At 51.8% G+C, this 12,908-nt stretch overlaps 1 protein-coding gene across 2 annotated transcripts; it reads left to right on the top strand.

Moving 5' to 3' along the window:
- The first annotated feature begins 551 nt into the window (after positions 1-551).
- On the top strand, positions 552-6,048 carry SURF6 (surfeit 6). Of its 2 annotated transcripts, XM_050760182.1 has the most exons (5): positions 552-720; positions 2,476-2,685; positions 3,263-3,351; positions 4,311-4,523; positions 4,723-6,048. In XM_050760182.1, exons 1-5 carry the CDS (start codon positions 627-629, stop codon positions 5,200-5,202), a joined length of 1,086 nt encoding a protein of 361 aa, XP_050616139.1. In that variant the 5' UTR covers positions 552-626; the 3' UTR covers positions 5,203-6,048. The 2 variants fall into 2 exon arrangements, with proteins under 2 accessions (XP_050616139.1, XP_050616140.1); XM_050760183.1 differs by lacking the exon at positions 4,723-6,048 and having other exon boundaries at positions 3,263-3,355; positions 4,316-4,512.
- The last annotated feature ends 6,860 nt before the right edge of the window (positions 6,049-12,908 follow it).

The raw sequence follows: 12,908 nt of genomic DNA, 5'->3' as shown, positions 1-12,908 counted from the left end.
CTCTTCCTTGAACACGCCGGCTCCCTCCCGCCCAACACTTCTCCCTTTTCCCCTGGGGCTTTCTTTGGCGCTGCCCTCACCTGACAGTCACACGCTTGCCAGGTTTATCAGCCACCTCTACGGCAGACACTAGCCAAGAGCACATCTGTGTGTGTGACACACTGCTTGTGTCCCCTAGGACTGAACCTAGGGCCTGCCACGTGCCAGGCGCTCAGTCTGCGTCCGCCTGAGACCGGAGGCCCCCCACTCCAAAGGACTGAATGAATGTACTGCTGGTCATTCACTCATTTCGCCCCTACTCAGGAGGGCCTGCTGCGCCGGGTGTAGGGGTGAGGGGAGCGCAGGGACACGTGCGGGACCCGGGTGATGGAGGCGCTGAGGCCCGGCCTCGGGGTCCCCGGCTGCACCCACTCCCGGCGGAGATTGGCTGCCCTCGGCCCACAATACTGTGCTCTCCGCCCCGCGCGCCGCTTCCGGCGGAGTCAGGCCTGACTAATCGAGCGCTCGGGCTGGCGGCTCGGCGCTCGTCTGGCGGCGCCTGCCCGTGTGGTGGTTTCCGGCGGACGTGGTGAGAGTCGCACGCGCCGCGGGGAAGGTGTGAGTTGTGAAAGGCTCGGGTCTCCGCCATGGCCTCTCTACTCGCCAAGGACGCCTACCTGCAGAGCCTGGCCAAGAAGATCTGCTCCCATTCGGGCCCGGAGCAGCAGGCGCGCACGCGGGGTAACGCACATGGCCGGGCTGGGACTGAGGGGCCTGCGAAACGGGGAGGCGGCCGGAGCCGGTGTAGACGAGTCCGTAAAGTACTGGAAAAAAAAATAAGTGACTTGTGAAATTACCGCCGTTTCCCTTGCTTTTTTTTTTTTTTTTTTTTTTTTGGAGACAGAGTCTCGCTGTGTCCCCCAGGCTGGAGTGCAGTGATGCGATCTCGCCTCACTGCAAGCTCCGCCCCCCGGATTCAAGAGATTCTCCTGTCTCAGCCTCCAGAGTAGCCGGGATTACAGGCGCGAGTCACCACGCCCAGCTAATTTTTGTATTTTTAGTAGAGAGGGGGTTTAGTAGAGACAGGAGTAACGGTCAGTCAGTGGGAAAAGACCCTTTCAGTCCCTTCATTACGGACATGGTGCGGTGTGGGGAGGAGGAGGATGGCAGAGGGCTCCTGCCCTTAGGGTTCTCATGGCCTGGTGACCAGGCTGCACAAGGGAAGTAGACAATCGGGCGGGGAAGCCGACAGCGGGGACTTGTCAGTGCTGTCTGGGCCCAGGAGGAGAGGAGAGCAGCAGCGTCTCTGGACCCACCAGAGGTTAAACAGGGTTTCCTTTTTATTCAAGGACGGTATATCGATGATAGCAAATCCAAAATCTTGTGACTTTTCTCATTACTCAGTATGTCTTCCGTCTGTCTTTCTCATCCTTTTTCAAGTTTTTTTTTTTTTTTCCATTTATTAAAACAATTCAGCTCCTACTTTACATACTGATTTCTCCCATTTAAAAAGTAAACATTGTCCTGGCATGGGGCCTCACGCCTGTAATCCCAGAACTTTGGGAGGCCGAGGCAGGCGGATCACAAGGTCAGGAGATCGAGACCATCCTGGCCAACATGGTGAAACCCCGTCTCTACTAAAAATACAAAAATTAACCGGGCACAGTGGTGGACGCCTGTAATCCCAGCTACTCAGGAGGCTGAGGCAAGAGAATCGCTTGAACCCGGGAGGCGGAGTTTGCAGTGAGGAGAGATCATGCCATTGCACTCCAGCCTGGGCAACACAGCGAGACTCTGTCTCAAAAAAAAAAAAAAAAAAGTAAACCTTACCCCCAGCAGCTAAAATGAAAGCCCTTGTCATTGTGTTTGATGGCAACATGGTAGCTTATTGTGAAGCAGGGTCAGAAATTGTTAGTAGAGGTGGATATTCAGGTTTTTCTAATTTTTCACTCAAATAATATGATGAACGTCCTTGAAGCCTGGTCTTTGTGCATGATGGATGCTCACAAGCAGAACTACTTGGTCAAGGTTATGGTTCTGAGCTCTAGGATCAGTGTGTCTCTGCCTCCCAATCCTGATCCTCTTTCTGCATCCTCCTAGGATCAAAGCCTTGGTGAGCCTTTCCTGCCTATTGAATGGGCCATGAGATTGGCAAGGCAACTCTTTCTTTTTTTTTTTTTTTGGGACGGAGTCCTTTTCTGTTGCCCAGGCTGGAGTGCAGTGGAGTGATCTCAGTTCACTGCAACCTCCACATCCCAGGTTCAAGCTATTCTCCTGCCTTAGCCTCCTGAGAGGCTGAGATTACGAGCGCCTGCCACTACGCCTGGCTAATTTTTTGTATTTTTAGTAGAGACAGGGTTTCACCATGTTAGCCAGGCTCCTCTCGAACTCCTGACCTTGTGATTCGCCTGCCTCAGCCTCCCAAAGTGCTGGGATTACAGGTGTGAGCCACCGCGCCCAGCTGGGACGGCAACTCTTTCTTATTTTGCATTTCAGCTGGCAAAACTCGAGGCTCAGAAGCTGCAGGGCCCCCAAAAAAGAAAAGGAAGAAAACACAAAAGAAATTCCGGCAGCGGGAAGAGAAGGCTGCTGAGCACAAGGCCAAGTCCTTGGGAGAGAAGTCTCCAGCAGCCTCTGGGGCCAGGAGGCCTGAGGCAGCCAAAGAGGAAGCAGCTGGGGCTTCCAGTTCAGCAGGGAACCCTGCAGGTGAGAGGCGTCAGGACATGTTGGTTCTGTGCAGGGCGGGGCTGGGGCCGGGCTTGGGCTTGGTCCCCTCTGCTTTTAAAAAAAAGCATTGTCAGGCACACAGGGATAGCACAAGACTTCCCCAAGAGCAAAGATCCCGGGAGCGCTAGGGTGGATGGGACCGAAGGAACTGTATGGCGTTCCAGGCCACGTGGCTAGCAGGATGTCGGGGGCAAGGCCATGTCTCTCTGAGGACCTGGAGCAGCTTGACTTGAGCTTCACTGTCCTCAGGTCTCTGCAGGGGCGTCGTGAGAGCCCACTTGTTCTGGGGCGCAGGCTACAGAATGTGGAGGAGGTGGTTTGGCTGGCGCCGTAGGGCGTGTTTTCTCATACCACAGTGACCTACCTTGCAAGGCACTCAGTTACCTGTCCTGGAGGATGTTGTAGGAACCAGTCTAGGTTGAAGCAGTGGAATAGAATTTACTGAAATTGCCCTGCAGATCCATGAGTGGCCACAGTGGGACAGGGATTCGTGGCCCTAGGGAGGGAGGGGGAGAGGGAGAGAGGGCCCCCTGCAGTCCTGTCTCCTTCCCTGCAGATGGCCTGGCCACTGAGCCTGAGTCTGTCTTTGCACTGGATGTTCTGCGACAGCGACTGCATGAGAAGATCCAGGAGGCCCGGGGCCAGGTAGGCAGGCAGGTTTGCTGGAGTGCTGTCACTGCTCTACCTGTGTTCTCCCTGGGGTCGGCTCTCAGCGAGGGGCTGTAGCCCCTGTTCTCCCCTCTGCAGTGAGTCCGTCAGGGCCCCAGCAGCTGTGCCCTGGGAGAGCAGTTATTTTCTTGGAGAACCTCAGTCCCCAAAGCTATCGGCCTCCTTCCTTCTGGGAAGCTGCCTTTGCTGAACTGACACTGGGATAGGCACCTCCTGTGTCTGTTTCTCCGAATGTCATGATAGTCCTGTGAGTTGAGCAGGGACCTGAGCTGAGTGGCTAGGCACAAGAAGCGCCAGTGCAGCTCTTTGTGCTGAATGGTGCTGTCTCCTCTGTGTTGGCCCCTACCCACCCTTGCCCTGGGGCCCTTCCTTAAGGCCTCATGCTGTGTGGGGGACAGTCCCCAGCTACTCTCCTTCGCCATCCCAAGGTACAGTGTATAGTTCCTAAGAGGCGATCAAGGCTCCGGGCCCTTGTTGCTGAAGCACAGGCCTCATTTGGGCTGGTGTAGGACTCTTGTTGGCCCGGGAATGGGAAAGGCCACTGGGGAGAGCTTAGTTTGGGTACCTCGTGAACAGAATAGGCAGCAGTCAGGACAGGTGTTCAGACCCCAACTCCAAGTTCTAGGCAGTGGTGTTGACCCTCATCTATGAAACAATGTATGACATGTGGAACCATGTTTGTAACGTATCCTGGCACGGGGTAAGCGCCTGGGAATTGGAAGCCGTGATTCTTATTTGGGGGTCCCTTCTCCTTTTTGGGGTCATTTGCATTTTCGAGGAACATCCTCTGTTGTGGAACATTGAACTCCGTGGGCCCCTTGTTCTGCGTGAGGATTTCCTCACCTGCCTTCCAGCCCTGATTCTTCTCAACCATGGGCCAGGCTGGGGGACCCTGGTGTCAAGAGAACTTTAATGAGTGAGCGCCTGTCCCCCAGGGCAGTGCCAAGGAGCTGTCGCCTGCCGCCCTGGAGAAAAAGCGGAGGAGAAAGCAGGAACGGGACCGGAAGAAGAGGAAGCGAAAGGAGCTGCGGGCGAAAGAGAAGGCCAGGAAGGCTGAGGAGGCCGCGGAGGCCCAGGAGGCGGTGGAGCCAGCCCCAGAGGGTGCTTGCACGGAGCCGCGGGAGCCGCCGGGGCTGATCTTCAATAAGGTGAGTGGGAGCTGGGTCCTCGGGCGGGCTGGGTCGGCTTCAGGCCTCAGCGTTGCCCCTTGTTAGCTTCATGACCTCCCTCCGGGCCCCATCGCGTCTGTAAGGTGGTGACGGGGACAGCGCAGTTCCCTTAGGGTGCCGGCCAAGACTGGGGCCTCGTGTGGGGCTGGCATGAGCTCATGTCATGCCTTTTTCCCAGGTGGAGGTGAGCGAAGATGAGCCGGCCAGCAAGGCTCAGCGCAGAAAGGAGAAGAGGCAGAGGGTGAAGGGGAACCTCACGCCGCTGACCGGGAGGAACTACCGGCAGCTGCTGGAGCGCCTGCAGGCACGGCAGAGCCGGCTGGACGAGCTGCGCGACCGGGATGAGGGGAAGGCGCAGGAGCTGGAGGCCAAGATGAAGTGGACCAACCTCCTGTACAAGGCGGAGGGCGTGAAGATCCGCGATGACGAGCGCCTGCTGCAGGAGGCCCTGAGGCGTAAGGAGAAGCGGAGGGCGCAGCGGCAGCGCCGGTGGGAGAAACGCACGGCCGGCGTGGTGGAGAAGATGCAGCAGCGCCAGGACCGGCGTCGGCAGAACCTGCGCAGGAAGAAGGCGGCCCGCGCCGAGCGCCGCCTGCTCAGGGCCCGCAAGAAGGGCCGCATCCTGCCGCAGGACCTGGAGCGCGCAGGCCTGGTCTGAGTCTTTCCCACCTGGAGCTGCCGTCTCTGTCCTGGGAGGCTCCAGGGGACCCTCTGAGTCCTTGATGCTGGCTCTGTCCCAGGATCTCCACAGACCGCGGCCTCTGCGTGTGAGGGGGACACTGTCATGCTCTGCTGAGTTGTGAGGGCTCAGATCACGTGTGTGAAAGAGAATGTTTCTGCGTCATCCTTGAAAACAGGGTCCGGGGCCTTCAGACCCGGGGAAAGGGCGAGCCACACTGGGGCCCAGTCTTCTTTCCCGGGCCTGAAAGCTTCCCCGAGGTTTGCAGGGTCAGGGAGGAGGAACGGTGGGGGTGGGCAGTCACTGCCCCTTCCCCCGGCCTGTGTTCGCAGGAGCCACAGGACAGAAGAGGGTGGCCTCTGCTGCCGAGCCCCGTTAGTCTGCAGCTGACTGGAACAGAGGACAACCCTGAGGTGTGGCGTGTGGGCACCTGGCACTCGGGAGTGGTGGGAGCACATCCAGGCATGGTGCGTCCTGGGGCAGAACGCTGCGTCTCCTCCCCCTTCTCTTGGCTTCTGCCTGTTGGGGTCTCATTCCTTTCTGTTCCTCTGCCTCGGGGCGGCATTTCACCTCCGAATTCAGAGGGAGGGAGGGAGCAGTACCTTCCCAGAGTCCACAGGTGTGAGTTGGGTCAAGTGCATTGGCCCAAGGGAAAGAGAAAGAGTAAAAGCTGGAGAGAGTGAAGTGAATGGAGGATACAAAATGGAATGGAAGAATTAAATCCAAAGCTCCAGGCAATCAAAATGAATACAGGTTGAATAAAACTCAGGTGAATTTTAGTGACACGTGGATGATAACGCTGTAAATAAAATTCTTTTGATGAAACTCTCCAGTTAACGAGACGAAGATTGTAACCGAAAGGGAGCTGGTGTGACTGTTAATAGTGTCCACTGATGAAAAAGCCCCGTGAAAGATCCGATGTGAGATGGGTATGAGCTTGAGCTAGGAGACAGACAACAGTATCTGGAAAGAATACAGTCTTTCCAAGCGTAAATGGATGGAAATTGACCACCTACTTTGTCTAGAAAAGAAGTCGTAAGATATTTGAAGGAATCGGTGTCGTTACCTGACCACATCCCAATGTCGTTAAAAAAATTTTGAGCTAATTCTTTTTTTTTTCTTTTTTTTTTTTAGACAGAGTCTCGCTCTGTCGCCCAGGCTGGAGTGCAGTGGCACGATCTCGGCTCACTGCAACTTCTGTCTACCAGGTTTAAGCGTTTCTCCTGCCTCAGCCTCCCGAGTAGCTGGGACTATAGGCGCCCGCTACCACGCCCTGCTTATTTTTTGTATTTTTAGTAGAGACAGGGTTTCACTGTGCTAGCCAGGATGGTCTCGATATCCTGACCTCAGGTGATCCGCCCGCGTCGGCCTCCCAAAGTGCTGGGATTACAGGCGTGAGCCACTGTGTCCAGCCTAAACTAATTCTTAAAATTTCATATTTGGAACTTTTAAAACGTAGTTACAAATTACGCATGAGTTAATTCCTAATGGATATTAGAAATATTTGGGACTAAAAGATAATGAAAATGCTGTGTATTGAAGTTTGTAGAGCAGGGCCTGGCACAGCGGCTCATGCCGTTAATCCTAGCACTTCTGGAGGCAGAGGCGGAGGCGGAGGCGGGTGGATCACTTTAGGTCAGGAGTTCGAGACCAGCCTGACCAACATGATAAAACCCCATCTCTAGTAAAAATAACAAAAATTAACGGGCATGGTGGGACATGCCTGTAGTTCCAGCTGCTTGCGAGGCTGAGGCAGGAGAATCGCTTCAACCCGGGAGGTGGAGGCTGCAGTGAGCCAAGGTCGAGCCACTGCACGCCAGCCTGGGTGACAGAGCGAGACTGTCTCAGAAAAAATTTGTGGAACAGGGTTAAAGCAGCATAAAAAACATTTTATAGCCCCTAAATGTATGTGCATCTACAGATAGATAAATAGTGCCATTCATACACGTATATGCTGTATGTCTGTGTTTTTAAGGGCCAAAGATAAATAAGCATGCAGCTTAAGTTGGAACAACCCAAAGTAAATGGAAGAAAGATCTCCAAAACTGACCAATAGAAGCCTGAGTTGTAATCACTGATGAAATTGAATCAGTAGTTAAGAATGTTCCCCTGGACAGTTACAGAGAAGTTCCATGAAATAGAGAACAGGTAATTCTAGACGTAGACAAATTCTAACAGAGAATCAAATGAGAGAACACTTCATGAATTTAACTTTGTTACCAAAACTAAACAAGAAAACTAGGTAAGAGGAAGGGAAGTTACCAAATACCAATGTCAAAATTTTAATAATAATAAACCAAGTTTAGCAAAGTGCCACGCCGGATTTAATTCAGAGTTGCAAAGTGGTTTCAATGCCACAGAATCACATGTGATTCACATCAACAGATTAAAGGAGCAAAACCCACGTGACCTTCGCAATAGTTGCGGAGCAGGCACCCAGTAAAGGACCCAACCGCCGTTTATAACAAGAGTTCTTAGCAAACTAAGAGTTCAGGGGATTTCCTTACTCTGACAAGGGGATTTGGAGCCAGGCATGGGACTCATCTTGAAACCACGTTCTGGGTCAGGCAAATGTAGATGTATGCGAGGGAAAGACGTCACCATGGGTTCCTGACAGGTGAGTTCATCTTCATAGTGAACTAAGGGGCCAGTGAGGGTCTGGAAAAGGCCACTACCATCACCTGGCCATGGAGACCAAAGGGGCAAGGGAGTCTCGTCCTGAGCGGAGACAGGACAGCTGGGTGGGTCCGTGAGGGCTTCAGGTGGAGGGAGCTGAGAGTACAGCAATGTTTTACTGCCACTGGATGTCTGTACAAGGCACCTATGCCAGCCAGGGAGGTTGAGAGCGAGGCTCGGTGGGGACTGGCATACTGACTGAGATGATGCAGTCATTTGGCAACGCATGTCATGCATGGCGTGGGCCATCGCTGTACTGGATGAAAGTTTCAGGAGCGAATGAGACCCAGCCCTAGCTCTCAAGGAAGTCACAGTCCTTGAGTCACCACTATCACCACATTGATAGTGGTCCTGCAAAGTGGGCAGAGGAAGGATCGGGGTGTAGGGCCCTGAGGTCACATGGAAAGTTGTGAACATTGCCGGTACCAAAATGGAGTCACTTATGTCGAACTCTAAAACGGAGGTGAAGCAGCCCTCATGCACACGTTCCTGTAATAGGGCTTACTACAAGACATTTCTACAAACAGACCAATAACAGGACTCACTGCAAGACCATCCTCAACAGTTGCAGTATTCCAGATAAGCTGCTATTCCCAAATCCATTTATTTTAGAGAGTCTATCTCTGGATGTCTTCATTGGTTGACAGTGTCATGTAGGATTCAGTACAATGAACAAAGATTGGGGAAAGGCAGCCCCCAGGCAGAAGACCAGAGGCAAAGGGGACAGTCAGGCATTTGTAAGGTCTAAAAAGTTGAGTCTGCTTTCATGATACCTGACAAAGTTTCATATGTTGTGTTTTCTTTTTTTTTTTTTTTTTTCTTTTTTTTTTTTGAGACGGAGTCTCGCTCTGCCGCCCAGGCTGGAGTACAGTGGCCTGATCTCAGCTCACTGCAAGCTTCCGCCTCCTGAGTTTATGCCATTCTCCTGCCTCAGCCTCCCGAGTAGCTGGGACTACAGGCGCCCACCACCTCGCCCGGCTAGTTTTTTGTGTTTTTAGTAGAGACGGGGTTTCACCGTGTTAGCCAGGATAGTCTCGATCTCCTGACCTCGTGATCCGCCCGTCTCGGCCTCCCAAAGTGCCGGGATTACAGGCTTGAGCCACCGCGCCCGGCCCATATGTTGTGTTTTCATTCAGTTCAAAATACTTGCTAATTCCCCCTTGATTTATTCTTTGACTTACTAGTTATTTAGAGGTGTGTTATTTAGTTTCCAAATATTGAGGAATTTGCCAGAGATCTTTCTGTTAGTAATTTCTAGTTGAATTTCCCTGTGGCCAGAGAGCATACTTTATATAACTTGAGTTCTTGGCTGGGGCATGGTGGCTCACACCTGTAATCTGATACTGGGAGGCTGAGGGAGGAGGATCACTTGAGCCTGGGAGATTGAGACCAGCCTGGGCAATGTAGTGAGACCCTGTCTCTACAAAAAATTTTAAAAATTACCCTGGGGTGGTTGCCCACACCTATGCCTATAGTCCCAGCTACTCAGAAAGCTGAGGTGGAAAGATCACTTGAGCCCAGGAGGTTGAAAATGCAATGAGCCATGTTCCTGCCACTGCACTCCAGCCTGGGCAACAGAGTGAGACCCTGTATCAAAAAACAAAACAAAAAACCACTTGAATCCTTTCGAAGTTGACAGGGTTTATTTCATAACCCAGACTGCGGTCTCTCTTGGTAAATGTGTGTGTGCTTGAGAAGAGTGTTTTCTGCTCTTGTTGAGTCAAATGTTTTAATGTCAGGTCCAGTGGAGTTCAAGTTCTATATCCTTGCCAATTTTCTTTCTTTTCTTTTCTCTTCTCTTCTCTTCTCTTCTCTTCTCTTCTCTTTTCTTTCTTTTCTTTCTTTCTTTCTTTCTTTTTTTTTTTTTTTTTTGAGGCGGAGTCTCGCTCTGTCACCCAGGCTGGAGTGCGGTGGCCGGATCTCAGCTCACTGCAAGCTCTGCCTCCCAGGTTCATGCCATTCTCCTGCCTCAGCCTCCGGAGTAGCTGGGACTACAGGCGCCTGCCACCTTGCCCGGCTAGTTTTTTGTATTTCTTAGTAGAGACGGGGTTTCACCGTGTTAGCCAGGATGATCTCAATCTCCTGACCTCGTGATCCGCCCGTCTCGGCCTCCCAAAGTGCTGGGATTACAGGCTTGAGCCACCGCGCCGGCCTTTTCTTTCATTTTGAGACGGAGTTTTGCTCTTGTTCCCCAGGCTGGAGTGCAATGGCGCGGTCTTGGCTCACTGCAACCTCCGTCTCCCGGGTTCAAGTGATTCTCCTGTCTCAGCCTCCTGAGTAGCTGAGATTACAGGCCTGCACCACCATGCCCGGCTAATTTTGTATTTTTAGTAGAGACGGAGTTTCTCCATGTTGGGCAGGCTGGTCTCGAACTCCCGAACTCAGGTGATCTGCTCGCCTCAGCCTTCCAAAGTGCTGTGATTACAGGTGTGAGCCACTGTGCCTGGTGCCAGTTTTGTACCTACTCATTCTGTCAATTATTGCGTTTCATCAGAAATTAAAAATTAGGAACACAAAAAGATGAAAAGGCTCACAATGGGAGATGATATTTGTAAAACATACAGTATAATAAAGTACTCATGGCTGGGCGTGGTGGCTCATGCCTGTAATCCCAGCACTTTGGGAGGCTGAGACGGGTGGATCATGAGGTCACGAGTTCAAGACCAGCCTGGCCAACATGGTGAAAGCCCGTCTCTACTAAAAATATAAAAATTAGCCAGGCGTGGTGGCACATGCCTGTAATCCCATCTACTTGGGAGGCTGAGAGAGGAGAATCATTTGAGCCTGGGAAATGGAGATTGCAGTGAGCCGAGCTGTTGCCACTGCACTCCAGCCTAGATGACAGACCAAGACTCCATCTCAAAAAATAATAATTAAATAAATAAAATGGCATAACTATTTTGAAGGTTCATTTGTTTTTGCATAAAGATGTCTAGTGTTCCGGCACCAGTTGCTGAAAAGACTGTCTTCACAGATTTGCCCTTGCACCTCCATCTGAAATCAATTGGCCATAAATCTGTGTAGGTCTGTTTCTAAACTGTGTGTTCCGTTCCCCCGAACGTTCTGCCAGTGCCACACCATCTTGATCACTGCAGCTCTATAGTAAGTGTTGACGTCAGGTAGCATGAGTCTTCCAACTTTGTTCTTTTTGAAATTGTTTTACTTCACATTTACTACATATAGTCACTACTTGATCAGCATTCTTTGCTTTTAAAAAATATAGCTCTTCTGGTTTTTAGGATGGCTTGATTTTTTTTTGGTCTAGTCGTTACTTACTGTTCATATCCTTAAATAATACCTTTAGTCCCCTCAGTTTTTAAATGAGATCTAATAGTTCCCTACTATGAAATAATTTGTAAACATTTCCCCTCTCTTCAAGTGATTCGACTGCCTCGGCCTCCCGAGTAGCTGGGAATACAGGCACCTGCTGCCACGCCCGGCTAATTTTGTATTTTTAATAGAGATGGGGTTTCTCCATGTTGGTTAGGCTGGTCTTGAACTCCCGACCTCAGGTGATCCACCCGCTTTGGCCTCCTAGAGTGTGGGATTACAGGTGTGAGCCACAATGCCTGGCCTTGTCTCATACTGCTATAGCTGCCACTGTAAAATGTTTTTTTTACACGTTCTGTTACCTTTATGTATCAGTTTGCTAGGGCTGCAGTAACAAAGCACTGCAGGGCAGCTTAGGTGAGAGGAATTCATTGTTCACAGCTCTGGAGGGCAGGGGTCCAGTCCAGGCATCAGCAGGGTTGGTTTCTTCTGAGGTCCCTGAGTGAAGGCAACTGTTACCGGGTGCTGTCCTTGGCCTGCAAACAGCACCTTCTCATCTTCCCTCTGTGCCTGTCTGTCTGTGGGTCCTGATTGCTCTTCTTATAAGGACACCAGTCACATTGGATTAGAGCCCACCCCAGTGACCTCATCTTTACTAATAACATTTGCGATGACCCTATTTCCAAATAAGGTCACATTCTGAGGTGCTTGGGGTTAAGACATCAGTGTGTGGATTTGGCAGGGGACACACTGTACTTACCCATCACAACTTGCTGCTGTTGTTGTTTTGGTCCCTGTCCTCTAGTTGAATATGTGAATGCTCACTCCCCGTTCCTCTTACTATCTGTGATCATCTCTTGGTTAACTAAAATTCATCCTCTAGTACAGCGGTACTTTTGACCAACCTTTTTTGCCCCAGTGACTGGTTTCTTGGAAGACAATTTTTCCATGGACAGTAGGGGCAGTGGGAGGGATGGTTTGGGGATGCAACTGTGCCACCTCAGATCATCAGGCATTAGATTTTCATTAGGAGTATGCAACCTAGATCCCTCGCATGCATGGTTCACAGTAGGGTTTGCACTCCTATGAGAATCTAATGCTGCTGCTGATCTGAAAGGAGGTGGAGCTCAGGTGGTAATGCTCTGCTTTGATTCCTTTGTTTTAGCAAAGTTATCTGAACTTCTACCTTGGAGTCTGTCCTGTCTCAGCTCTGCCCTGCCAGCCAGGGACCTGCCACTGCCTCCCCCGCCACTGCCTCCCCTGCTGCTGCCTCTCCTGCCTGCTTGCTCTGCTGCTGTTTGGCCTCTTCATGTCCCTGTTTCTTCCTTGCTGCACTCTCTGCAGCATCTCTAGACTTATGTCCATGGCCTTTGCTTCCAGTCCTTCCTGAGTTCCACAAGCACCTGTCCACCTGTCCTCTCTGGGGCTGCAGAGTCCCCCATGGCCATTGCCACTGCAGCTGCTCCCCTGGCCGCTCCCCCAGCCACATCCTGGGGCTGCCTGCTGGCTCACCATTTTCACTCTGCTTTGTGGCAATGGTGTTCTCTGCGTTTTCTTCATCTGCAGGGAAGTCTTGCTGTTCCTTTTTTGTTTGTTTGCTTTTGAGACAAGGTCTTGCTTTGTTGCCCGGGCTGGAGTGCAGTGACATGATCACAACTCTCTGCAGCCTTGACTTCCTGGGCTCAAGCGATCCTCCCGCCTCAGCCTCCCAAAGTGCTGGGATTCAGGAGTGAGCACTG

Source organism: Macaca thibetana, chromosome 15 (assembly GCF_024542745.1).
Source record: "Macaca thibetana thibetana isolate TM-01 chromosome 15, ASM2454274v1, whole genome shotgun sequence".
NCBI classification, from domain to species: domain Eukaryota; kingdom Metazoa; phylum Chordata; class Mammalia; order Primates; family Cercopithecidae; genus Macaca; species Macaca thibetana.
Note: the sequence above shows the minus strand (reverse complement) of the source record. Positions and strands in the feature narration are given on the sequence as shown.

Coding starts and splice junctions, on each gene's coding strand:
- SURF6 (XM_050760182.1), top strand. CDS start 627: ATGGCCTCTCTACTCGCCAAGGACGCCTACCTGCAGAGCCTGGCCAAG. Junction 721..2,475: donor GCAGCAGGCGCGCACGCGGG/GTAACGCACATG, acceptor TTTGCATTTCAG/CTGGCAAAACTCGAGGCTCA. Junction 3,352..4,310: donor TCCAGGAGGCCCGGGGCCAG/GTAGGCAGGCAG, acceptor CCTGTCCCCCAG/GGCAGTGCCAAGGAGCTGTC.